Source organism: Diorhabda sublineata, chromosome 1, assembly GCF_026230105.1.
Source record: "Diorhabda sublineata isolate icDioSubl1.1 chromosome 1, icDioSubl1.1, whole genome shotgun sequence".
Taxonomy (NCBI): Eukaryota; Metazoa; Arthropoda; class Insecta; order Coleoptera; family Chrysomelidae; genus Diorhabda; species Diorhabda sublineata.
The window spans coordinates 44,496,946-44,524,891 of record NC_079474.1 but is presented as its reverse complement, the minus strand read 5'-3'; the positions used below and the strand labels follow the sequence as shown (position 1 = coordinate 44,524,891).

At 31.9% G+C, this 27,946-nt stretch overlaps 4 protein-coding genes across 5 annotated transcripts in view; 2 read left to right on the top strand and 2 right to left on the bottom strand.

Moving 5' to 3' along the window:
* LOC130450956 (fringe glycosyltransferase) overlaps nt 1-27,946 on the bottom strand; it is a 153,759-nt gene that overhangs the window by 62,377 nt on the left and 63,436 nt on the right. The window lies entirely within an intron of this gene.
* On the top strand, nt 207-8,800 carry LOC130450944 (galactose mutarotase-like). 2 transcript variants are annotated; one of them, XM_056789701.1, is made up of 6 exons: nt 207-301; nt 397-465; nt 2,745-2,989; nt 6,041-6,757; nt 8,425-8,525; nt 8,684-8,800. In XM_056789701.1, the coding sequence occupies exons 3-6, from the start codon at nt 2,758-2,760 to the stop codon at nt 8,759-8,761; spliced, it is 1,128 nt and encodes a 375-aa protein (XP_056645679.1). In that variant the 5' UTR covers nt 207-301; nt 397-465; nt 2,745-2,757; the 3' UTR covers nt 8,762-8,800. The 2 variants fall into 2 exon arrangements, with proteins under 2 accessions (XP_056645679.1, XP_056645673.1); XM_056789695.1 differs by lacking the exon at nt 397-465.
* LOC130450963 (galactose mutarotase-like) lies at nt 9,254-14,728 on the bottom strand. The gene is made up of 4 exons (XM_056789726.1): nt 14,305-14,728; nt 10,960-11,346; nt 9,859-10,190; nt 9,254-9,430 (listed from the first exon to the last, which is right to left on the bottom strand). Exons 1-4 carry the CDS (start codon nt 14,591-14,593, stop codon nt 9,338-9,340), a joined length of 1,101 nt encoding a protein of 366 aa, XP_056645704.1. The 5' UTR covers nt 14,594-14,728; the 3' UTR covers nt 9,254-9,337.
* On the top strand, nt 16,179-22,265 carry LOC130450971 (galactose mutarotase-like). Its single transcript, XM_056789739.1, has 6 exons — nt 16,179-16,666; nt 18,032-18,192; nt 20,205-20,474; nt 20,527-20,673; nt 21,884-22,065; nt 22,124-22,265. Exons 1-6 carry the CDS (start codon nt 16,437-16,439, stop codon nt 22,199-22,201), a joined length of 1,068 nt encoding a protein of 355 aa, XP_056645717.1. The 5' UTR covers nt 16,179-16,436; the 3' UTR covers nt 22,202-22,265.

Genomic DNA, 27,946 nt, shown 5'->3' with positions numbered 1-27,946 from the left:
AAATATAATCAATATATTCATGCACTTGTTCTAATATTAAAAAATATGATATTCAAAACTAAATATTAGGATTCTGCGAATAAGTCGTCAGGATGTTTTGTTGCATAATTAATTTCAATAAGTTCATAAAGAAATAACTTGTTCAATTGAGAGAGAATAACATTGAGTACTCCCACCAAGTCCATAGCTTATCAGTCTGAAAATAAATTCTACCATCAACAATAAACACATTCATGTTCTGTAGTGCTGACTGATAATATTGTAGCCAGGTCTCGATAACAAACAACATCAATAAGTTGAGGTAGATGACATCATAAATATTTTTGTGGTTGATTGATAAAATATTAGATACGTTTAATACAATAAATATTGTTAGTAAATACAAAATTATTTCAGTTATAGAAAGAAATAGTGCCAAGTGTGTGAAAGAAGAAAAGTATTTATTATACTCAGAGCCGGTGTAAGGTACTATTCGTAAATTTGAATTTATCAATTTCATAATTTTATTTAAATAAATTTTTATTGTCTTTGAATTGCATCGATATTTTTAAGTTACCATTTCGTATAAAACACGCTTCTTTCGATTTTGGTTTTTCTATGCAATTTATTATTTTTTTGTTGTTTTATGTTGTTCACTCAATGCATAAACCCCAACCATTGTCTTTCTCTGAATTATTAAAGTTTCGTTTCTAATTCAGTCGTGTCTTGTGATTGCTCTTATTTTTCTTAACATTCTTATTTCAGTGGTTTTTTATTGATTTTGAGTCTTCTCGGAACAGTTTCTGTAGTAACAATTAGTAGAAAGAAAAGCTGATACATAGACATACTTTTTATTATCATTGTTAGCAACATCTTAAACTCTGCCACTTCAAAAGGAACATTCCACATTACAGAAGAAATTTATTCATTATTAAAAGTTTTATCCATAATAAATTGAGTTCTACTGAATTATGTGGATTGAAACACAAAAATTAAAGTGAAAATATTTAAAAATAGTGTTGACCAAAGAAGTTGGACTGAATTAATTAATTCGATTACTATTGTTTCAAGTGCTTATATCTGTCGATTGGTATTTCCAGTCACCGGATTTTTACAATGAATAATAATTGTATTCCAGTTTAGAGTTTAAGGTACCTTAATCATGTTTTTTATTCTTGAGACTGCCTTAACTCTCTGGAACTCCCAGACCCTTTATTTTCAGTGCCCATAAACCTCAACAAACATATCAGAATCTTCACAATTTTATCTCATTTTTTTTTTTTTTTGGAAAGTCATAGCATGCTGGATCCTTCAGAATCTTTATTTTCAATAGTATGAATGTAATTATATATTTAATTCCAACAGATCCAACTCTTGGAACTGATTGAGCATGTCAAATCCTTCAGGTTGGTTATTTTCAATAGCCACGAATATTGTTTATATGTTATGGATATCACTCTCTTCACCCGAATATCCTTCAATATACATCAATTTGAATCAATCCTTAAGGTCGTTTATTTGCAATATCCGCAACATCTATTACCAACGAGAAGGAGGCATTGTAGTGGTCGACCAAATGAGGTGACGACTCCAGAAATGTTGAAGAAAGTGCGCGAGATAGCAGGCAATTCAAAAAGTGCGGTATATCGCATATTCATTATAATTATTGAAACTTTGGACATGAGAAAGCTGCGTTCAAGATGGAAGTAGATTTTGCTCGCATTAGAACAAAATTAGCATCGTTAAGATGTCGATATCGAGTTTGTTGCGCTGTTTCATAACCATAGATGAAACGTGGGTCCATCGTTTCAAAAGAACAATCAAAACAATGAACTGAAAAGGGAGAGCCGGCTTCAAAGATGGCAAAGGTCGTTCCATCTGCAAGCAAGGTCATGGAGTTGGTTTTTTGGGATGCGCGTGGGATAATTTTCATTGACTAGAAAAATCTTGAAAAAGGAAAAACTATAAACAGCGAATATTATGCGAACTTATTGTAATGTTCGAATGAAGAAATCAAGCAAAAACAATGCACCAACTCACACTTCTGTTATTGCAATGGCCAAAATTAATGAGATTGAATTGCTCCTTCTCATTCGCTAAATTTAGCTCCCTCCTATTATTTTCTGTTACGAGACTTGAAAAAATGTCTCGGAGGTGGAAGATTTCACAGCAAGGAAGAGGCTAGATGATTCTTAGTATAGAAAGGACATGAAACTTATTGAACATAGCTGGAGCTAAAAGAAGATTACATTGAAAAATGAATATATTTTTTTTCTTTATTGGGCCAGCTACTTTTGGAACCATCCTCGTAGCTTGTTACGCTATGTACATGTGTCTTTAGTACTCTGTATTGTTTAAAGGTAACAATTTGGTCAGATGTATCTCGCTCTTCCTCAAATATATGAATTGGTCCTAGTTTCATAACTTACTTTTTATTATCTTGTAAATGAAAAGGAGTGGAAATTAGATACACTCATATATAATTTTACAATCTCTATAATTATAAAAATGACAATTGCCACAAATAAAATGTCAAAATTGAGATAACTTCTTTACATTATCACTCTGTAAAAAAAAATAAATACTCTCCACTAAACTCCAAAGGTATATGTAATTCTTAAAGAATATTTTCGAATATTCCATCGATTTCTCGAAAATTTTATTTCTATTTCTTCTAAAAACTGAAAATTTTCTATATCCATTGATTGATTTCGTCCCGGAGGAAATTTTTATTCAGTTTATACACAACTACTACTTGTTGATAGCTGCCACTCTAAAATGGCTTGTGCTGGTGATAGACACACTGACGTGCAATTTGAAGAAGACGGATTCGGTGTTTTTACTGACAAAACAACCGGAAAAACTTCCCCAGTGAGAAGGTTTACTTGGAAAAATGCCAATAATGTTACTGTTCAGGTTATAACTTACGGTGCCACGATAACGTCGATACGATTACCAGGGAAGAATGGCGTAGTAGATGACATCGTTATGGGATTCGATAACATGGAAGGTGAGAAATGATATTTTTTAGTTGAATTGCGGTTCTTGAGAAACTGAAGTTTCAGAAAAGTATGCTTTTATAAATTTAGATTTTGCTAATTTCAGCACATATTGAAATTAGAACAGATTTTATTAGAGATTATTACACAAAAAACATTTATTTGTATGCCAAGGACAGAAAGTGCAACTGTCAACTGTCAACATTGAAGTAGCTAGAGTCACATTTAAAGATAAAGTTGTCTACTTCAGAGCGTCCCGAAAGTGTTTTGTACTACGGAACTGTCACTTTCACTACATGGAACACTCAAAACGCAATTTTCGATATGTAAATGAATACAGAACGAACAACTTTCAGATGGCGTCGTCTAAAAAAGTTATTAGGGAATTATCGAAATAATGGCGATTTTATTAAAGCCGACTTTACATGTTTGTACTTTTAATCAACTTTAAAAGTAGACTTATAGGATCGTTGTTCCATATACATAGCTGGTATTTCTAACCTAAAAGTTTTTCTTTTTTATAGAGTGTGGTGATAATTATTTTTTTTTCACTTGATAAATTACAGTGTACATAAAATGACATTAAAAGAATTAAATTTTGAGATATACTCGTAGGAAATTTTGTATGAGTGACGATCGAACGTTTTCACTAAGATTTAAAGGTTTTCGAAGAACGACATCAAGGATTTTGAGATGAGAACATGTTAATGAATTACTGTTGGTCTATTATAAGAGAAATTTATTCAAATATCTATAAATAGAAAGCAAAAATTAGTGGTTTTTAATTTTTTTTAATATCAATACCAAAATTATGTATTTCAGCTGAGTTAATAGATATTTCTTAAATCAGACGTGACAAAACTTGTTATTATTTTTTCTGGATAATTCTACCTACATGAATAACAAAATAACAACTTTCAGCTGGGTATGAAAACCATGTAAACTAGTGTTTTCAATGGAAATATATTTCTCTTTATTTAATAGGCCCATATTCAAAATAAAAATATGGTAAAAGTCTTGTTTCAGTAATTACTGATACTTTCACTAAATTTTGTCTTATTTATCCACGGAACTGCTAACGGTATTATAAAGTTTACGGAAACATACATCTTTTTCCTTTTTGGTGTTCTATAGATTTTTTCTGTTGACAATTGTACTGTGTATAAAGTGCAAAAAATTTGTTATAAAGCTCGTTATCATCCTCAAGCAAATCACCCAGAAAGTAAGAATACAAATGTTCTTGCTTGCTCTAAGGTATTATATTCATGAAAATTCGTCCCCTAATAACTGGGATTTTGCACAAAGTTGCATAAGCAATTAGAACCGCTGAGCTTGATGTTACGGAGCTTTTCTAAATTTTGCTCTGAACGATCTGTTAAGTCAAGATTTTCTGAGAATGCTAATAAAATAATGAATACTGATGAGAATTTACAATTAATCCATAATATTACTAATAGATAAAATCATTTTAAAGATTTTTAATTTATTAATTATGCAGAAGAAATGACTAATATTTATTTACGTTAGAGAAAGTTGAAGTTTTATGTTGATAAGATGCTAGTACGATTAAGCATCCTAGAAACTTACTGACCCAAGTGAAAATACTCAGAAATCCGAAAGAACACTAAAAAGATACTCAAGCACAAGAAGAGAATATAATCACTACAAAATATTGAAGACAATTTAGAAACAAAGAATTGAAACATTTGTGGTCAAAAAATAACCAGAGGGCATAACCAAGTATCTAATATAAGGGACATCGAGGAAAAATTCGCGGAAGAAGTTAAAAAATGGGCCCAATACTTTAAAGGAATTGAAGAAGAACCAGAACAGGAATAAGATATAGGGGGAGGAAACAGACTGAAAATTCAAAATACCGTAAGGGGGCAAAAGAAAATTATTGAATACGGTGGGGAATATTTATAGAAAAGAATATGCAGAATAATACGGAAATTTTGAAATGAACAACAAATGTCTAACAGATGGAATAATAAATTAATATGATGAAAATTATAGAGGAATATCACTTCTGCACGTGTGATAAACAAACTGAAAGTGTACCAAGGAAAAATAGTATAAGTAAGTGTATGGACCAAGTGGATAGTCAGATATTTTGTCTTAACACGATTATAGATCAAATTTATGAGCGAAATCTAGGCCTCCATGTTTTTTTTCCTGTGGGAGAACAATCCTCGTGGACACCCGGCGTCATAGTCGGGTAGTGTCGAACTTTTACCGAATAAAACCCCCCCTGAGCTCCCGTACTTTGGAATGGTATCCGCTTTTACATTGCTTCGTTGCAAAAACTGTCTTCCGTTAGGTCAAATTCCTATTCTCTTTCTCTTTGGTTTCTGTTATAGCTGTTATCGCTTCATATGTGTACTTCCAGGACTCCTCTAATTCTTGCAAGCATTTAATCACGTTTTTCACTTCTTTCCATCTGGAAAAGTGGTAGAGTGTATGCTCGGCGTCGTCTTCCTCACTGCAGTAGGTGCATTTAGGAGTGTCTGATCTCCGCCTGGTATAAAGGTACCTGCGAAAGCATCCATGGTCTGTGAGTGCTTGTGTTAAGAAGTAAGTCAGAGTCCCCATGCTTCCTGTTCATCCAGATAGACCTTCATGTTGTGTTTATAGATTTTGAGATTCTTTAAAGAAAAGAATTTACATTGAATCTATTAAGATATATAAATATGTAATCAGATCGTGCAAATGCATTTAAGTGGAGGAAGATTTGTTTACAAACCTTTTATAATTTAATCTTTTATTTTATCTCCAATCTCAAGTTCAAATGTAATTCTAGATCTTAGCAACAACGAACAACAGAACGCAAGTTTTTATATTTAATTTAAATTGTCTTGTAAATATAATTTCAATGATTTCTAATACTGAAGTAGTCTTTCAATTATTTCAATAACATATTTATTAAAGATGCATCCACTTTAACCAACATAATTGAATAAAATTCTTTCTTTGAAAACACTGTACGAAGAAATTATGAATAAATAAAATTCTCAGGTATCTGAATCTCAATATTTCTGGTTATTTTTTTTTTATATTTTCAGGTTATCTCAACCGTTTGAACCCGTATTTCGGTGCCACAGTAGGTAGAGTAGCAAATCGTGTAGGTTACGCCTCTATAACTATCAATAATGACACCTATAACGTTTCTGCAAATTTGGGAAAGCATCAGTTACACGGTGGTTTTAGAGGATTCGACAAAATAAATTGGAACTACTATGTAAATGGTACTAAAGTGGTACTCAGCTATCTTTCAGTAGATGGAGAAGAAGGATATCCTGGGGATGTTCTAACAAACATTTCTTTTGAATTAAATAACGATAATGAGTTTCTAGTTGATTTTAAGGCAACTTGCAGCAAACCAACCTTTATTAATTTAACCAATCATTCATATTTCAATTTAGCTGGACATGATAAGGGAGCTGATGAATTGTACAAGCACGTTATTACCATTAACGCAGACAATACTACTGACGTGGATAAGGATTCTATTCCTACGGGTAAACTGCTACGCGTAGATGATTCGATATTTGATTTAAGAATACCTAAAGTTCTTGGAGATGTTATTCACAAAATACCAAATTACGATGGATACGATCATAATTTTTGCGTAAATAAAGCATCTGCACAAGAAAATACGTTTGCTGCTAAAGCGTACCATCCACCAAGTGGAAGAACAATGGAAATTTATACCAATCAACATGGTGTTCAGTTTTATACTTCTAATGGTATTCCTGAGGATCCCAAAAAAGCAAAAGGAGGTAACAACACCAGAGTTTTCATTTTATTTTATGGTTTCAGATAATTTTGACGTATACAACAAGAAATTTAGGTGATTTTTCTAAAATATTTGTGTATTAAAATCAATAGGTAATACATCTACGTTGGAAACCATTGAAAGATTAAAGTTTTTTCAATGAATGTATCACTATCTCCACACTCCAATAAAGGCATTATGAGTAACTGGTCAATTTTTTTAAAAAACATGTGCATTAAGTCTACCTTTAGTCTCTGGAGACGGTAGATTGATTATTGAAACTCGCATTAGATAGATAAATTGTGGTAGTGTAAACAGTGCTTATTGTCAGAAAATTTGGAGAGAAATGGGCCTATTAACAATAATTTGTACCGATAAATTTTTTCATTCAAAACATGAGGTAATCCAAATCAAATAAATGAATTGTTAATTAGTGTAATGGTATTTAATTCATCTGGTTCGTTCATTACATACTCTGTCACCTATTGTTTTTTTCTCTAGTTGTTCCTTGTAGTATTCCTGAGCATGTATTTAAAATTTGGTCCATCACTTGTGAATCAACCTATTTGTGATTTATCAATAAATAATTCTGATATTAATATTTCATAATTGATTTATTACTTCAAAAATTCAGTATATATGTGGGAAAAAGTTGGTTGGAAGTAATAATAAACAAACTAATATTGAAATACTAAAATCAACAGTTTATTTATTTCTATTCTATTGACTGTGCCAGTTGAGATATTTCATCTAAGTACTTTCCTTATAATTTCGCACCGTTTATTTAATCAATTTCTCTCTATATACTCAAATAATTAATTATATTAATCGAGAAGAGGTCTATTATGTACTAAATAGTGTCGAACAGGAATGTTGAGGAATTCATTTTCCCGAGATCCAATACCTTGGGCATATATCTTTCTGACGCAAAAAATCCGCTACATTACATTCAAATCGCGTGAATTAGGTCTGGAAAATGTCGTCGACGCGACACCTCACGCGCGAATAGCTAACGCGTGCATATTCTTTCTTTTCTCTATTATATCTTTCTCATTTGTCATTTGTCTTTCCAAAAGATCGTCGTTAGTGGAGCTGATGCGGCAACGTTTAAATTCATCTACGTAAAATTTTACAGACCTAATCTTTTTCAATTTCCAGAAAAATCTTCACAGCGACTCACTTACATGATTGTCAAACGAAAACTAAGCGTCTAAAATGGCTAAAAATTTAATGAGAACATCTCAACGTATGCGCAAATATTTTCCAACTTCACGGTCAACTTCAAGTGTTCACATCTTCAGGTCGGGGTCGGAAACTTTTTAGATAACTCTCGTGAATTCATCCGTGAATATGTTTTTTATACCCCATCACAGATATATTGATATTTAGATTCACTTCGTTTAAAAATATTCCAAGCATTTTTGAGGATACGTTTATTAGTTTGTTAGTAATTTTTGCTTCAACATCACTGGTTTAAGCAGCAAAAAAAACATTTAATTTTACTAGTTTGCCGATTTTAATTGTAATAAATAAATGATTAATAAATTTTTCAATTTTTTCAATAACTCGAATTGTAGTAGATTTAGGGTCTGGAAAATTCTCATAAGCATAGAGAATAAATAACAATACCTAGCGACATCCAATAGATTTATTTATTTTTGCGTTTTTCAGATGTAGTGCCGGAAACATTGATAGGGAAAAATGGTTGCCATTACTATAAACACGGCGCTCTATGTTTTGAAACACAAAACTGGCCCGATGCTATTAACCATGTAAGTACTAGATTAATAAATTCCAAATGTAAATATATAACAATTAATGAAAAAATAATATCATGTAACAGATAACGTTATATTAACAATTTACAAAGCAAATCATAATCCAATTAAGAATTATGCATTTTCTTTTATAATTTAAATTCTGCTTTCAGGATAACTTTCCACGAGCTGTGTTGTGTCCTGGAGAATTATACCATCATACAGCTGTTTATAAATTTTTTGTAAATTGAATGAATTTTTTTTAATCGTTAAATATAGCATATTAAATGAAAAATCCAAATTTTTATTTCCTATATTTCCTCAAAAATCCCGGATAGAATTATCATATTTAATATCATTATTCCTGGTAGAATTGGTTTTTCTTAATCAGAAACCATTTTTTAACAGATAATTTGACAATATTTATCCAAGAAAAGTTTGACTTTTAATATAAAATAATTTCATTAGTTTTTCGTAGTTATATATAGCAGTAAAACTTAGACTCTCAGCCAACAGGAAGTCAATAAGCTTCTAATTTTCGAATGTTGTGTTCTTAGAATATCAGAATGATATTTGGATCCAAGAAAGAAGGAGCTACGCTGCTCGTAGGGATTCGGTAGGCGCGACTTTTCTAGTTTAAGTATTTATAGATCTTTGAATATTGTGCTACCTCTTCGTAATCCTCGTCCTAAAACTAGCGCCCATAATTATTTTATAATTGTAGCTAATAAAAATAAAGCAAATGTTTCAAATTTGGTTTTATTTATTATAGGAGTTGCTTGTTGGTTACAATAAAGTATTCATGTGAATACAAATGATAAACAAAATTATTGCTCACTAGTATTTCCAACAGAAAACTTCAATTTCGTAGTGGTGTCAAAGATGTCTCCTGGTTGTAAAAGAGGGCTAGGGAAATTGCTCTGAAAATAATGTTTCTTTCTGAAGAAAATGAGGCAAATTATAAATTAAAGTAACGGTAACCTATTTGCTTGATTTAATGTTTTCAGATCACCTCAAATGTGAATGTTACAGGCTCTCCTCGACCTAGATGGTCTCTTTTGTTAATTGAAATACCAATGTTACCGTTCAGAGTTGACTATGCTTAGGATTTTGCAAAGAAGTTAAATTGTAACTTATAAAAATATAATCTTTTTATAAAGACACTTCGTTTACAGATTTAAATACGATATCTTCCTAATTAACCTTTTACTAGAAGAATTTTGTCTTATTCTCAATGAACAATTACTCAAACTCTTCCTAGGCAAAGTCAACTCTTAACCCAACGATCTTCTTCCCCTTTAGCATAAATGGTCACATAATAAAATGTGAAGTTAATCTGAAAACTTACGTGGTTCATAGCATCAGGAAACCCTTGTGTTTCCATACAAAATGCTCCATGCTTTTGATAATATCCACCAGTTTTACTTGGTATACTTTTATCTTCTGGTAAAAGGTTTCCTGTGTAAAACTGTACTCCAGGAAGGTCGCTGTAAATTTCCATTCGACGTCCAGATTGGGGATGAATTACATTGGCAATCATTTGTTCTAATTTTGTACGTGTTTGGGAAATACAAAAATTGTGATCAAACCCTGAGGAATTCGGTACCTTATCTATAACATCGCCGAGACGAACGGGTTCTTGGAAATCAAATACAGTTCCCAAAACGTCTAAGTATTTGCCTATAAATATATGCACTATGAGTTATATTCATATACTAAAATTTGGACTCCCTTATGAAAAAATGTATGATCACAAACACGTATTTTAAATGATATTATTGATACGTCTTATTTAGTTAACTAATGCATCTGCAACGATGCAAAAGTAGGTGAGACAATTCCATCTAAATTGTTCAACGCAGTACTTCAAGAAACGTTTAGGGAACTAACTTGAGAAGTGAAAGGCATTGAAATTCATAAAGAATTCATAAAACATTTGAAATTTGAAAAAGTGGAATATCCAGCATAATAGAAATGGAATTAAAATCTACTTTATCGGTGGGAAACAGAAATTAAAGAGAAAAACGATGAAACTAAATTAGGCATGTTGGATAGACAAAAAACCGTAATAGGAAGTCAATTTTTTCATTCTACAGTATTACCATATCTGGAGAAGCCATGTGGAAGTTTCCTTCCACTTTAAAATAAAATTGTGTGAAAATTACGAATAAGAAAGTAGTCAAAGATACTTATATCGTTTATAGACTATATAACAATCGCTTTTAATCTATTGTCTATAACGAAAGCTAAAAAAAGACCGAGACAGTGACTACAAAATCTTTTTGGAAAAATTAAGCTCTTAAGAATAGCTGAATAAATTGATCTAGCTTTGGAAATGTTTATCTGTAATAGAACCTCATTATTTTTTAATATTAAAGTTAATAACTTCCCGAAGATATAATTTGATAATACGAAACTTGAATAATTATAAACTAAATATTGTTTGTACCTGTAGGAATGAGTTCGTCATCAATTTCAGTTATATGTGAAGCATTAATCTTAACCATATGTTTATATAGCTCTTCAGCACCTGTGCTATCCCCAGCTAAATTAAAATAACTGTGATTCGTTAAGTTCACTACAGTTGGTTTCGTAGTCATCGCCTTATAATTTATTACGAACTCGTTACTGGAATTCAGTTCAAATGTTACGTTAACTAGAAGAGTACCAGGATAACCTTCTTCCATATCTGGTGAAGCGTAACTTAACGTTACTTGATTCCCTTTTATGGAATAGTCCCATATGACTTTATCAAACCCCCTAACGCCTCCGTGAAGGTGATTGGAACCATCATTTTTTGCTAAATTGTATTCAACTCCTTCTATAGTCATCTTTCCTGAATGGAAAAAATTTTTTTTCATTGGGTATTGAATGTACATTTCAATGCAAATATTTGCTGATAATATTGAGGAAATAAAATAATAAAAATAACAAGCAACTCAAAAAAGTTTTGAAATCAAGATTAGCATCGACCGTTTTACGTTTCTTGAGATTTCATATTCATTGTCATTAGTATCATCGTCAATCGTTATTTATGTGTTAGTATCATCATCAATCGTTATTTATGTGTTAGCTTTAGCAGATAGATGGCGATTAGAAATCGGAGGACGTTGTAAACCAAGATATATAAAACAATAATCATGGTTTCAGGGTTCCCAACTTAGAGATTATAAGTTTAGGGATGTTTAAAACTAAATTGCGTCACAGAATATCGATTAAAATGTTATCAAATATGATTATGGTTCGATCTACACTGCAATGTTGTACATGATCCACCATTCCAGCAATCGGCAAAAATGTTAAAATTATTTAGTATCAATAAGTATGACAAATCTAATCTAATAAAAATATTTGTTACTTGAAGATTTCGATAATTTTCGATAATAATAAGACTAAGACTAAGTTATACGGCGTGAAATATTGAGGATTTGGATTTTCTGAACCCCAATTGAATATTTAAGTGAATCAGTAGATAGAATCTATGTAATTATTCGCTATAGAGCAGATTTTTTTTAACAAAAGCTACTTTCTATTGGTTAATGCAACAATAGAAACCAAAAACATTTTAACATATTAAAAGCCTGATCAATCAAGATATTGTAGAAGAACTATTTAAATGAAAAAATAATTCATCTGATATTAACAAGAATGATTCTACCTCAAAGCAAACGAATTATCACAAGGAATGCAAAAATTAGTATTCTCGGAATGTCCTAGCTTCCAAATAACTTCCTATTATTAGAAAAACAGTAATGGATATGGGAATTATGTAGCTGGCATTAGTTCAGGAACATCAAACTACAGTGAGAAATGTGGAATTGGATGTAAAGAATAAAGGTCTCTATATTAAATTAACATCTTTAAATCGAATAGCGGCATTTTTTGTTTAATATAACAGCAGGAGGTTATTAAATTAACTTTTTTTACAAGCTGTATATACGTAAAGTTAATAAGACAACTTTTCAATTATAACTATTATATAATAAATACACGCTGCGACCTCATTTAGACTATCTTATACTTTCATTGAATACGATATTAATCAAGTCGAAAAGTTACTAGAATTTAGTTTAATTATGTTACTACCATGGATGCTACCCACTTCTCATCTATTGTAATATGTAATTTCAACAGAAATACCTCATTTTTTTTAATAATATAAATCAACTTTAATAATAGATAATTATTAATTAAGAAATAATAAGCCGATAAAATTGTTCTGTTAATGAACAAACATGAAAAAAAAAATTACAAAATTTATTCCCAATTCAAATTTAATTTTCTGTTGTGCACTTCTTTAATTTTGGAAAATATATAAAAACTCCCTAGCTTGTTTTTTGGAATAGGGTATCTATTCAACTCTTGCCTCAAATTTTCACTTCTTATTCTATCTAATGACAATTTGGACTTTTACATTTTCCCCAAGTACTCAACTTTTACAACTATCCATCAGTTCTAACCGTAAAACTTATTTGTAAACATTCGTTCTGAGCTTCCTTCATATTTCTTCTAAAATGTTTTTATTCGAAATAACACCATAGTTGTGGCGCTGATTCATTTAGCAGATTATTTTGTTTTGCAGTACTCCCTATGTCTACACCTAAATATTTCAACTTTTTCACGTTTTCTAACTGTATTTTATCCGCTTCGATTCCGTTTTTGTCTTTTCTATATTTATATTCATGTTCATTAGTATTAATATTTGCTGGCATATTATCGCAAATAGGATTTATCTTCTTTTTCGTTCTAAGAAGCAATATTCAATCGAAGGCAAAACTCATTCAGAGATTCCAAAGACTCCTCTTTTTCTTTATCCCACATCTATTTGCTCAGCTTACTTTTGACTTCATTTAATACACAGGTAGGAATAAATCCATACTCCAAACAGTTCTACCTTGCTCATTATGTTTTCTCATCAGGATCTTTCGTAGTGTATTAATATTGTTTGTCAATTTGGCTCCTTTTTGTTGTAAATTTACTTTTATTTTATTTAAATATTTTTTTTCCTGGTAATACTCTTAAATACTTTATATATGTCTGTAAACTCAAGATACACTTGATATGTTTTTCACGTAAATAAATGGTACTTTTTCGTTTTCCATTATTTTCTCGGTTCTGTACGATAAACTTTTAGTACCATATTCAGTAATTTTATGCCAACATAATTGTTATGATATGTATATTCACCTTCTTCAAAATGTGGTAATATGAATATTCTTTCCAATCTATTTGAATTTTCTCTTTCTTCTTTATAATTGATTTATCTTTATTCTGCATATTCTCCCTATATAATCTCTCGTTTTAATTGTTTTTAGTTGAAGGACAGTTTATGATTCCTTCTTGTCTTCTTTCAGTTTTACTCTATTTATAATTCCTCCAATTTTTATTACTACTTTCTCGTTTCCCTCATTTTCTTTGTTCTCTGTTTCTGTTATTATTATATCCTCTTTTGTATAGCTCGAGGAACCGCAATTTCACTGTCTTCCTCTCCAAACTTTACTTTTAAGTCTGCATTTGCTGTTTGTTTCTTTCTAACTCAACAAATTTTCTATAGAATTTTGAAACTGATTTTTTTGTATTTCCATTTTATTTTATCATAATTATTTCGTATTTGGCTATACCGCCAAAACGGTTCGGATATTTTGTTTTCATTCAGTGTTTATAACAATTCGACATAACACGGAATGTTATAGATGAAGTGCAATAATGTCAGTTGTCAAAATTTTAGAGAAAACCAGAGTATAATTAAGTATGTAAAGTATACGATTGGGAAGAGAAGGAATCATTTACGTACCTTTGGCTATGCGATTGGCAAATCTACCAACTGTACATCCAAAATAAATATCATTTGATCCAAGATATCCGTCGAGATCATTAAAACCTACAACTATATCATCAATTTTACCATTTTTATCTGGTAAACAAATAGAAGTGATGTGTCCTCCATAATTAATCAATCGTATTGTCGTTCCTGTACTATTTTTCCATGTAAACTGTTTTATTTTTCTGCTTCCATACTGTCCATAATCATCAACTGAAAGTACCGCGTCTGAAGATTTTGCACATTTACACTTATCAGACATTTTGCGTTTTCTGTTATAGCATGAACCAATGAATTATTTATATATCTATATAAAAATATTTTGATAACGCTTTAATCTCGGGCTAATTTTATTATTTGCAGATTGGGTAATCTATTATACTTGGCAATGAACTATGAAATGTAATTCAGACTTGAAAATGGTTTATTTCAAACCAAGGTCAAATGAAGTTCAAATATTAGAAATGTAACAAGAGGTTGATATGTTATTTGTTACACGGTATGCGACCATGTTAAAACTAAGTTGTTAGGTTAACTAAGTTAAGTTGTTAATTTGAATTTGGACTATAAGTTAGGTTAGGTTGAACTTATAGTGAGCTGACTAGAATATTTTTTATTCATCTTCAAAAATTCATTGAAAAATGTTAGGCCTGAAATTCTTATATGGTTGTCTAGATCTATTTCGTTGATTTATGTTTATTTAGTAAGAAAACTAAAACGTATCAGATACATGAAGTAATACTCCAGGTCTGAAACAGTCTTTTTCTTTTTTATTGCTCACTGGCCACGGTCCGGTGGATTTACTATATGAAAAATCGGAGAAATTCCCGACAGCTCTTTAGCAAGGAACTAAGAGAAGCCACACTTCTTAGTTTCCCAACAGGGATATCGCTTTGCAATGTCGTTGCTACCGTGTGACGAAATAGATCAATATGTCTCTAGGTCAACTAATTGACACAAATTACGAGATATTCATTATCAAATTCCTTATATTATATTTGTATGTATGTATGTATGTATGTATCTCTCCTATTCCTATTACTTAGTTTTAGTAACAGTTAGCCTTTTACAGGATGGGGTCGGTTAGCTCCAAGTTCAACCTCTAACCGTTACTACTTGGCTCTCTCATAACTGTAATCAACGAAACTGCATTGAAGATACATAAGAAGGTGAAAGCTGGAAACAAGGCGTATTACAATGCTCAGAAGATGCTGGAATCCCGCCTACTCAGCAGGCGCTCAAAAGAGAGGATCTACCGTACAGAACTAAGACCAGTTTTTATATATACTTCTGAAACCTGGTCAATGACTGCTAGAGACAACCTGAGACTCTATACGTGGGAGTTGAAAATACTTGGGCGCATCTATGGCCCAATCCAAGACCAAAGAGAATGACGCATTCGTACTAACCCTGTATGGAGAGCCCAGCCTGATGGAAGAGATCAAGAGTGCGATACTAAGATGGTTTGGTCACGTCGAACGGATGCCAGAGGATTGAGGAGTCAAACTTGAATACCGGCAAAAGCCGGAAGGACACTACCAGGATGACCACGCATAAGATAGCTGGATGAAGTAGAATAGGACCTGAAAGAACTAGGAATCCGAAACTAGAGAAGAAAAGTACAACATCGAGAAAAATGGAAGACAGTTATCCGGGAGGTCAAGGTTCTTCAAGAAACGTAGCGCCAATTGGTGAATAAGTATGATACATCTGTGAAAATTTTCAACATAATTGAAAACTGAAATTGTTTGATAAAGGATGGTATTCCATAAGAAAAAAAGTGATGGAAAGTCGATGGAAACTAAAAAAAGTTCCCGTGAACATATTTTCTAGGAAGTATTACCAACAGTTAGCGCTAAACATATCGACTCAACCCATTACGTTACACCCTGTACGTTTCTGAACATTAAATTTATAAAGTTCAATTGTAAATAAGTTAATGAGCAAAAATAAAATTATGGTTCACTTTAACATACCATTGTTAGATAACAAACAATGCAAAGTGTTTTTTATTATCAATAATGATAAACAGTATGAAGTATATTTAAAAACCGTTGCTGTGTGCGTATAGAGTATTTTACATTAATTTGCTATTAATCGAAAAAATGGGCGAAGTGATTCTTACCGAAGATACCTTTGGAAAAATAACTGATGGGAAAGGTAAAAACAGAACAGTGAGAAGATTCACGTGGCAAAATAAGAGCAAATTCAGTGTACAAGTCATTGATTATGGAGGTTACATAACATCAATCAAAGTACCGGATAAGGACGGTAATATTAAAGATATCACTATTGGATTTGACACTGTTGAAAAGTATTTACAGCCATATAATAGGTGAGTTTTCATATGAAAAATCTGTTGTAATGAGATGAGTTTCTTGGACAATAATCGAAAACCCTCCAAGAACATCCATTTATGAAAATGTTTAATATCCAGTATATAAGCATTGAATTTTTGCTTTAATAGCGTATGCTTCTTTTTAATTATACAGACAGGGTGTTTCTTAATTCATGCGACAAAATTTAGGAAGTGATTGCTCGTACGAAATTAAGATGGGTCTTTACTATCACAGAATTTCCTAAGCCCACCCATTCTCAAATTCCGAGATACCACCGTCAAACGGTGGTAACTAGAATTGAGTTTTTATTTATTTCTTTTTGCTAAAGTTTCAGAAAAGCCAAAAACTTGAAATTCTTTGATTTTCGTGCATTAGCAAAGGACCTAAATGGTCATTTACAGCATTTATTATGAATCGTACTATATTTTACATGTTTACTCTTTTCCACCGAATTCATTACAAAAATTATAAATTATGTTGTGCATTTTTTTCCTTATCAACTGGTTTTGGAAAAAAAATTAAGAATATAAAATATTTTTAAATAAAAAAAGCATTTCAAGCTAATTTAATTTTATTTCATTAAACTTTACATCTTTACAAAAAGTTTTGATATGAAAGTAAGTCTGCTAATTTCACCCCCGTATAATGTAGAGGAATGTTGAAAAAATACCCTTGGTTAGTCCTTTGCGAGCGCATGAAAATGACAGAATTTCAATTTCTAATATTACTGAAATTTTAGAAAAAAAAATATTAACCACCACCTTTTAAGGGTGATATCTCGGAAATTGGTAGGCTTCAGACGAGCAATCACATCCTGAACTTTCTCGCATAAATATTAGAACATCCTATATAATTATTCTTGAATCAAAATTTTAATGAATTTATTCAAAAATAAGAAGCTTAAGTGTTCTAAACTCGAGCATAAATGTAACCGCGTAGTTACCGCCATCTATAAAAAAAAATCAAACTTTCTTAAACATAGGAAAATTATGTAATATAATATTGAATTCAGAATTTTCGTTTTTGTTTAATTCATTTTGATCAATTTTTTCGGTCGGGTTTTCTCATGTCTGTCCGTCTTGCCTCCGTCATACTGAGATCGGGATTTGTTTTACATGCTCATACCAAATCTTTCGCCACATAGCAATTTCTTTAGTTACTACTCAGTTCATATTCATTTCTATTCAGATCATTTTGTTGAAATTTAAATTTGATCAACTACAGCTTTTTTTATGGAAAGAAGTTTAGCGTGTACTTTCTTATGTTATGTTCTTAAATATGAACAAATTGAAAAATTGAGCGTATTACAAAAGAAGACTATTGAATCAATCACAAAATTAAACATCAAATTGTTTGTTTAGATACTTTGGAGCTACTATCGGTAGAGTTGCCAATAGAATTGGAAAAGCCAAAATGATTGTAGAGGGAGTAACGTATAACCTAGCAAACAATAATGGACCTCATCATTTACATGGTGGTAAAATAGGATTTGATAAAGTTTTCTGGGAAGCGTGTATTCAAGGTAAACACGAGTTAACAGCAATGTAATTTACCGATAGAGCACTAGGTCAAATGAGGGGCGTGCGATTTTGGGCCAGTAAGTGAATAGAACCATGTTATCAGCAGACTCTACGCTACTGTTTGTTTATGATTTTTTGGTCGTTATTACAAATAATTTATTCCCTAATTGATTTGTTTACTTTTGTTAAAGTAATTCGAATCACAAATTGACGATTTCCTTTGATTTGGACGAAATTAAGTAGAAGATCCGGAAGATTCTTGGTGCATTTTGTCAAAAACGACGCGGACTACCTTCTGTCTTAGCAATAGTATAGCCATCTACTTTCTCTTATTGAATAACTATGCCGAATATTCTACCTTGTAGTTCCTTGGTTGGTGTTTGTTAGCCCTTAAGAAAATGTTAAACGTAAGTTTCAGTTATCTACAACCAATGTCATTGATTATTGTGCTTCATCCACCAAATTTTCTAGATCTAGCACGTTTCTACCAAGCAGATTTTTCAAAATAATATTTGTTATACAACACAAAGGAAAATATCCTTATTTAGAATTAGTTGTTTTCATCAACTCTTAATGTTTGTTTGTTTGTTATCGATTCTCAAAAAAATGAGCAGATGAAGTTCAGCTGATTGTTTTTTCAGTTCCTTATCCAATTCTGAGCGAAAATCTGGAAGTCCTTAAAAAACCTCTTTATTTAGCAATTCCCTAGTTTTTGATTTAATAAGTATCATTTGATACGCGCGTCGCAAATACTGCTATTAAATTGAACCGTGTTTGGACAGCGTCAATTTGAGAAACTTTGTGACCTTGTAAATGCAAATCAATATTGACATAGTTCCTCAGAAACAGCTGTACCTTGTGCCATTTTTAATATGAGTAGTTATAACAGCATTGAAGCGTCTAAAACGAATTAAAATATCAAAATGGGCTTCTTAGCAACGTCAAATATTGCCATGTGTTTCGCAAAGACTACAAAATAGACGACAAACAGATATCACATGGTAATAAACTAAAATATCTGAGGCTAACACCGCAAGTGTACTCTGGAAAGCTCAGATCAAAAAGAAACAATGTAAGAATATGCTGGGAAGAAAATTCACACTATAAAAAATTACGTCGGCGCTCAAAATATATGAAATCGAGGTTTTCCAGCTCCTCGAGGAACGACTCAAGAGGACGAAGCCGTTTGAGTTAGTTAGCCGTTAGTGCTTAGTGTAAAAACAGAGCAAATTGCGATAATTTATATATTCATGTTATTCTCTAAAACAATTGTGAGAATAGTGAGAAGAGAAATATCCATTGATCGCGCTGATGAAGAAACTTGAGGTTTTCTTCTTCAAAAAACCTACCTTTATCGAAACCTATTCAACTTGAATTGCCTCCTACTTGAAGTGTGCTGAAAAAGCTCATTCCGACATAAAAATCTTTGAAAATAAATTCACGGGTTTCGTTATTTATCCATCATCTCTTCTTTCAAAATATTGCCATTTTTGTTGCGTGCAAGTTGCCTTTCTAGGAAGAAGTCTAGTTACTTTTCGTATAATAACCAACCTGTCTATCTGGCTCCAAAAGAGAGGCAGCAGCAGATATCATGATTGCCAGTTATTCACTGACCACGTTTTTTTTGTTCATTTCACTCTATGAAATATTTTGATCTTGGAAAAAATATCATGTAATTTCTTGCACGTTGTATTGCAACATGTGAAGCTACCTTTATAGAAGTAGCTTTAACCATTGTTTTATTTGGATGGTGATGTTAAATAATTTCAGGATCGTTCTAAAGTTGTTATATAGAAGGTTATATCACAATTAACTATATTCTAGTTGTCGTCGTTTTATGTTTTGCGCGAAAATTTTAATTATCTAATAATAGCAATAGCAATTAATAATTAACCGAATAAATGTATTCTTTGTGGGTAATAATATAAAAACACATAATTTGTTTTCACACATTAATTTATTAGTTGATCCTTATACATTAATTTTATTTTCAACTTGAACTCGTATTTTATAGGTACGCGACTAATCCTCAGTTATCATTCAGCGGACATGGAAGAAAATTATCCTGGAGATTTGATAGCGAATGTAATTTTCGAATTAACCAAAGACAATGAATTCCGTATAGATTATAAAGCTGTAACTACGAAACCTTGTCCGGTTAATTTCACAAACCATTCGTATTTCAATTTAGCAGGAAATGGAGCAGGTGCTCAAGAATTGTACAAACATAACGTCTGTATAAACGCAGATAAGATAACAGAAGTTGATGGCGGCATTCCGACGGGTAAAATCATGAAAATAAAAATTTCAATATAAAATATTCGTTTTTGTTTTAGGTAATCTTCTTCCAGTACAAAATACCGTATTTGATTTGAGAGTTCCTAAGGAACTAGGTCAAATAATTAACAAAGTACCTAATTCACCTGGTTTCGATAATAATTTCTGTATCACAAAGGGAACAGAACAAGGAAACACTTTTGTTGGTAAAGATTTACATAATTTCTTAAAGTATTAAAGTATTTACACCCTTTTGTATTCTATTATGACGTCAATTGAAATAATATTGAATCAATTTTGTACATTGTACGAAAACTTCTTGGAGAGGTATGAAAATCTCTTCTGTTTTGAGACAATTTCACTGAACGAACATTAAATTTGTCTCGGAAAAGGCAAAGCTACAACTTTTCGTAAACGTGTTTTGAAACTCGACTTTATTTAGCCCATAAACCCACCAAATGACTCAAGGAGTTGTTCCATCTAAAGCCGCGTATTATCTACGAAAACTTTACTTTTTTGGCTACTGATATCCAAGCGTTCTTGCCCATTTCTTTCCAAGAATATTCTGATAATTCATAATTATAAAACCAAAGGTATTTCATATCCACATCTAATAATTATTTATTCAATTCTTGTTCTTTTTTTGTTGTGGCACACCACGCACACAGCTTGAATATGTCTTCACAAGGGATATGTCGACACCCAACTAGGATGTATCTTTGCTGAATCAACGGTTGTTTTACGGTTTATATAAGGTTCGTTCCAACCCATCAAAAAACGGTCCTTGGTACGGTGACCATTCTGTTTTGCGTTCCAACCGACTTAGGTTTGTGAACCGTTTCCGGAATGGTCTTTTCGATACTTGGTTGATAGCAAGTACTGTTACAAGAACCGTGCATAGGAGGAGATTGAGCCGAAAATATTCATTCAAACGCTTCCAATAACCTTTCCAAGAACGGTCCAGACTATCAGGTTGGAACATACCTCTAAAAACCATGAGTTCAACACGGAAGATAAAAGCTGTTGCCCTGCTTGGTAGTACAATGACCTTCGTTTAAATAATTATAATTTACTTGTCTGAATCGGTACAATGGATCATTTGAGGAAGGTAAAGATATTAATCAAGATAATGTGAAAAGATAAAGTGAAGAATATTTTTTTCTCACCGTACCTGTTCATTTTTTATTGAAAGAAATTTATGGTAAAAACAGAAGGAACTGAACAGAAATCGGATAGATTTTGACGTACTTGATATGTCGAAAGAGTTTTGGAATTTTTCATTAATATTTTTATTTTTCTCAAACTTAACTGCCCGTTTTGTAAAAAACATCGAAGTCCACTTATGAAGAATATTATACTCAACAATCACAATTACGTTATTCAATTTTAAATTTAGAAGATGATTTTTGATTTTAGCGAGTGTCTACCATCCAACGAGCGGTAGATTAATGGAGGTGTACAGTGACCAACCTGGAGTTCAGTTCTACACGAGTAACTTCCTACCTGAAGATGATACTGTGATGGGTAAAGACGGATATATAAAGAAACATGGAGGTTTTTGTCTAGAAACACAGAAATATCCTGATTCTGTTAATAATGTAAGTATTGATGTCGGTGTTTGAACAATTATAACGAACACAAGATTTTTTTTTATAGGAGAACTTTCCGAATACGATTGTTTACCCAGGAGAACAGTATCACCATTCTGTTGTCTTTAAGTTTTCATTGAAATAATAAACAACAGTTATTGTAGTCTTCATCATTAGAAATTAAAACTATTTAGAACGATATAAAAGTATTTCAATGTATTAATATCCTCACCCTCACTTTCACAAAACTGTTTTGTAACAATTATTATGTATAAGAATAGAATTTAGTTCAACTTTAATACTGGTTGGGATTCACTATTGATGGCTGCCGTTTGCAGTTTGCAGTTTGAGCAAATTTTTTAATTCTATTTTATAAATATCAGTCTTGTATGGTTAAAACAGATTCTATTTTCATATTTATTTATCTTATCTATTAATTCATACATCAGAGAGTACCCTTCACTCTTAAAATTGATCTAAATAAATATATTTGCCATTCTACACTAAAAACCTAGAATTTTTGATAAAGACGGTTGTTTAAGTGTCTGTAGAAATTTTTTATGGGGGTTGCTGTTGCGAAATCGCTTGTTTCTTAATTAGTGTTTCTGCTCTCATCTTGTCCATTATTTGCCTGGAAGACTCCCAACTTAACTCGCAGTAAATGCCCAATTTAAATGGGGAGCATTATTTGATACAAATAATGGGAAAAGCAACAAAAATCAAAATAAACTCAATTTTAGTAATAACTTTCAAAATTAACTAAACCATCTATTAAACCAAAACTACTAATTCTTTTTTGAGTGGCGTTGAGAGTCTGAATCAGGTGGGGATTTTCACGAGTCCCGTTGCAACAATTGTGTCGATTTACTTTACCACTCGAGCACTACGTTCCGTTTCTAAAAATACTACACTGTTATGAAAATTTGGAATCTCATCGCAATACCACCCGAGAGTTTGTGAACAAGTTGAACTTTGTATGAGTGTAGTTTTTATTTATTAAACAATCTTAATACCGATATTTTGTTATAGATAGAATTTATGCCGTTGTTACGTGAGAGTTGTCTTCTAATGACAGCAAAATATCAGTAACAGTACATCATCACTTATTGCTTGTCTTCCAGATTTTGATTTTGATGCATCTCCCACGCTAATTAAATTTTGCGATAATTCTCCTTAATATACTTCTATCAATTGGAGATCTTTTAAAATGTGTCGTTAAATAGAGCAAATTCTTCTCCATGTCTTCGAAGTCTTTCGCCATAAATTATCATCTTTATCATAATTTTGTGTGTATATAATAATGTTTGAGAATTTTATTTATTCCTTTTCTTTTGGTTACTGTTTCGTTTTAACTTATGAAATTCTATTTCAGTCTCATCGGTTCTATTATGAATAGTAAAAAAAAAACAAAGAACTGAACTACAGAAGGTGGAATGATGCCAGTTCTGAGCGTCTGATAACATTAGAATATGAGCAGAGAGACAAAAGAATGCTACTAGACTTATTCATTGCTTTCCATCAACTCTATCATTTATTTACAAAAAACTCTTTTATGAATTGTTGAGTTGAGTTACGTGCGCATGTATAATCATCAAATAATAATCTTACTAATTAATTATACCTTGCAAAATGAGATTGAATTGACACATTTTAAAGAAAATAAGCTTATAAGACCCGAATTAAAATTAATGACCTTATAGTTATCTGGTTCGCGAGACTAATCAGTGCCGAAAATAAAAAGAAGCTGAAGGAAAAAAGAAGAGGCAACACTGCCAACTGAATAAATTATAAAATCACAACGGGGGCACCAATTATACGATTATTGCGTATTCATGGTAGTGATTTATAATGTCCCACCCATATCAGCAGATGTGTATATGGATGGAATTATAATTACAAGAACAAGTTTTGTTTCTTTTAACAATTCACATGGTTATAGGCCGGTATTATATGGTAGATTTGACATATTTCTTGTAATTATGAATTGGTATATACAAGAAATGCCTAAAGAGAATATTTATCTGAATTTGTGATCAAAGACACTGGATATTAAGCTGTAAATAATTTTTTATGCATTAATTAAAAGTCATAGCAATACCAAATAAAGGAGAATAATGATAATTAGTGTGACATGGAAATAGAAAAAAAAACGAATGGTATTGTATTATCAACGTTTTACAATAATTTGAATGATCAACCAATTGATCTATAGATCGAAAATAATGATTTAAGAAATGCTTTATTAGGAAACAAAACTCGAAAATTGGAATAATCTCGAGTTTAGGATCAAATTAATGTTATCCACAAATCTAAACTAAACCAAACTAATCAATAAAAATGATAATTTTATAAAATATTTTGGGTACTTTTTATGGTTTTGCTTTTTTCTTTCACTTCAACAATATCTGTTTATTATCAAATATATTAATTGAAACCTCGAATTTTTGACATTAAAATTTATTTTTTCTCTTCTTCTTCATAGAAGGTTGATGTCTGTGTTTTCAACCATGTGGTAACATGTTCTTTTAGTTTGTCATCATCGTTGTAGTGATGATCACGAAAGAAAGATTCTAGGTGTAATAAGATATGAATTTCGCCAGGAACGAGGTCCGGGCTATACGAAGGATAATCACGTCCCAGACAAATTTCTGTAGGAGTATTTTTGTCGAGATTCGAGTTTCAAGGTCGAGCTTATCGTTCTTTTGACAGTAATCTTCGGCGCTTGCAGTGAACATGTGCATTGATATTTAGTCGTAAAAATGGTGAATTTTGGATAAAAAAAAACATTATGATGACATAAAATATTTTAAATATATTAAATAGTATTTCGTTTGATCGGTCATTCGATATTTAAATGTTCAAAATAACCTGTTGAGGTTATTGTAAAGCTCACCCCTACCATCAAGATAACTTCGAAATTTTAATTAGATTTTCTGTCTCCTGTCATTTACCCTAAAAGTTAATCAAGATTTATACTTTTCAGCTGATCAATATTCGTATTTTATATTTTACAACAAAATCTTGATTAAATACTCACGGCGTTTTAATGACGACAGGGAATTTTATGATGTTATCACTGAAATTTGCGGTAAAAACAAATCTTGATAGTTCATAGTAGAATAGTAGACGGCTTCACTTGACACTTTCAAATACCGATGTCTTTTGAAAAGCAAATCAGGCGCTTTGGGTTAGTAAGAGATGCGTGTGCCTTAGCTTGTTTCGTATCAGGTGTTTCTATCCATCTCCGCAGACTCTATATTACTAGTCTCACTGGGCCCATTGGTGGATTTAGCAATCTGACGAGCCAGCCCGCTTCGTCGTTGCCGTTGTTGCCCAAGTGATCGGGCACCTAAACTATCTGGATCTTGCATCCATCACTCACCATTTTTTGTAGAGCTTTCCTACACTCCAGCACAGGAGTAGACCACATCATTTCGGCGACTGTTGCTTGTATGTGAGCTCTACTTTCTGAGCATATTGAGATTACTGTGTTACTATAGCGTCGTCCACATTACATTAGTGATGCGTTCCTCCAATGCCTTATACAATTTGGTCTTCGCATGGCCAATTGATCCATCCTAAGTTTTTTGAGGATGTTCAGCCTGTATGCTGCCCTCATGGCTGCAACTGACTGGCTAAACCCTGTCCAGTTATACTCTAGTTTTTGCTTTCTCAATGCACGGTCACCACACGATGGCCCCATACGTGAGCACTTCAGTGAAAGACCCATTGTACAATCGAAAGCCCGTCAGAGGGCATAGGTGGAATTTTTTATTTTGTTGTTCACGTGTTCGTACCAGAGAAGTTTGGTTTCCAGATATTTAACCGCTTTACAGTATTGTTAAAGGCTGATCGACTTGATACACAAAGTGTAAATCGTTGAAAAGCGATAAAAACATGCGCCGATGGATCTCAACTAATCGATTCACCTTGTAATCGACACTATAGGTTTGGTGTCATTTCCGTTGCATGCAAATTGTAATACTTTTGATTAAACAATCAAATGTCAGTCAGATTCGATGCTTTTTATCCTAATAAACCAGCGGGCAAATGTGATTAACTGATGAAATCCTTATTAGTTCGTAAATCGCTAATAAGGAAAACTGGAAAAATATGAAAAAACGTGAGAAAATTTTTAAGAAATTACATTATAAGTTTGAAATTTTTACAGAAAACAAAACTCGTCAGGCATCAAACAATGGAAAATCTATCAGAACTAGGATTAGTAGTTCCTGAAAATCACTTCTTCTTTGGTGTATGAGTTCGTCATTTCTATTGCAAACTTTCAATTACTTCACTTTTAATTTTGAAAAATTGACAATTACACAAAAGAGCCGCTATTTCTTTTTGATTAGAGGTGGTCGTGATGTAAAATGTTGCATATTAATTATGTAAAGCTTATCAAAGAATTTGCATACATGTTGCCTTGCTGCACGCAAAGCGGCCTCAATAAATATGTTTTCTCCATTATATATAAAATATAACAGTGATAAGGGCATGTAATATCGATGGAAGAATCAGTAATAAATGCAAACAAATAGCATACGCTAATTATTTAATTCTAATTGTAAGGGATCGAAAAATCATAAAAAATTGTGAGGCAGAAATAAATCAAAGAAGACAAAAGCGAATCACAAACCAGAAATAGTAAAGATGACAATTTCGAAGTAGTTACACTTTAACTACTTGAAACGGTAAGCAACAAAAATGACACAAAGAATGAGATAGAATAAAGAATTCATATAGAGGACAAGCTGATAAAACCAATAGTAACATATCTTTTATTTACTCTTCTTCAGGCGTCCATCTTCATGGCTTAATGTTTTTCTTTACTTGTTCTTTTATTCTCTTATCCTATCCTATCCATATAGCAACACCTCCTAATTTTTGTATTGTAGATCGTCAGTTTAGGTTGTTCTTTATTTCAGTATTCCACAGTATCCCATTTAGCTTATTCGACATTTTAATTCTGTATCATCTCTCCCATAATTTCGTTGTTTTTTTTGAGTTGTATGTCGGTTGTATCTTCATGTATACACAAGTACTGTGTCTTTTCTACGTTCATCTGCGGTCTTCATTTTCCGTATTTTTCCTAGTAGTAGTTTAATACCACTAGTGCGTAAAGTGCCAATTTATTCGTCAATAAAACTAAAAATTTATGATGTTTTTTGTGAATTTAGACGCATCGCTCTTGTTTAAAAAATTTGTTTCGTTGTATCTTTCGAATGACGCATCCAAATTACTTGTATAAATGTACTGTGTAGTTGAGGCGGATCAAAAATATGTAAACAAATAAAAAGTAATTTTGATAAACTGTTGATTAAAAATGTAATCGAGTTTAATAACAGAGCAAACACAAACAACTTCCTGCTGTCCATCTAGATGACCTTAATCAGCGGTACGTGAATATAAAAAGTATAAAAACTGTTCAAATTCCCTGGTACTACTTACCGTATTACATACGTTCAAGTTTAACCTGTTATATTTTTCATATAAAAGAGTGACCACCAAATATGAATAAAGAATTTTTTTCATAACATACTAATTTTGACCACCGTTAGTTAATTGAACAATAACTGTATATTGTAAAGGTGATATCAGACGTTTCACTTTTCGGTTCATTCGGGTGAATGATCACTCAAGTGAATGTTCTCTCTTTTTTTCACAAGACACACACAAAATGACACAAAAATGAACTTAATTCGCTCATTTCCTCGAATATGTCGTCAAAGGAACTCGAGTGAACGTTCTTTTCGCGTTCATACGTTTCATTTTTCGATTTTTAGTTCATTCGGAGTGCGAGTGATCGATGCCGAATGCCGAAATCCAACATCGCTGGATTGGTTAACTAATAAATTCATTTATCACTTTTGATTCATTTAATGCCTAG

Excerpts from the sequence above, each read along its gene's own strand:
- LOC130450971 (XM_056789739.1), top strand. The coding sequence starts at position 16,437 with ATGGGCGAAGTGATTCTTACCGAAGATACCTTTGGAAAAATAACTGAT. Across the intron at positions 18,193-20,204 it reads CTGGGAAGCGTGTATTCAAG|GTACGCGACTAATCCTCAGT; the intron begins GTAAACACGAGT and ends CGTATTTTATAG. Across the intron at positions 22,066-22,123 it reads ATCCTGATTCTGTTAATAAT|GAGAACTTTCCGAATACGAT; the intron begins GTAAGTATTGAT and ends TTTTTTTTATAG.
- LOC130450944 (XM_056789695.1), top strand. The coding sequence starts at position 2,758 with ATGGCTTGTGCTGGTGATAGACACACTGACGTGCAATTTGAAGAAGAC. Across the intron at positions 6,758-8,424 it reads TCCCAAAAAAGCAAAAGGAG|ATGTAGTGCCGGAAACATTG; the intron begins GTAACAACACCA and ends TGCGTTTTTCAG. Across the intron at positions 8,526-8,683 it reads GGCCCGATGCTATTAACCAT|GATAACTTTCCACGAGCTGT; the intron begins GTAAGTACTAGA and ends TTCTGCTTTCAG.
- LOC130450963 (XM_056789726.1), bottom strand. The coding sequence starts at position 14,593 with ATGTCTGATAAGTGTAAATGTGCAAAATCTTCAGACGCGGTACTTTCA. Across the intron at positions 11,347-14,304 it reads TGCCAATCGCATAGCCAAAG|GAAAGATGACTATAGAAGGA; the intron begins GTACGTAAATGA and ends TTTTCCATTCAG. Across the intron at positions 10,191-10,959 it reads TGACGAACTCATTCCTACAG|GCAAATACTTAGACGTTTTG; the intron begins GTACAAACAATA and ends ATATATTTATAG.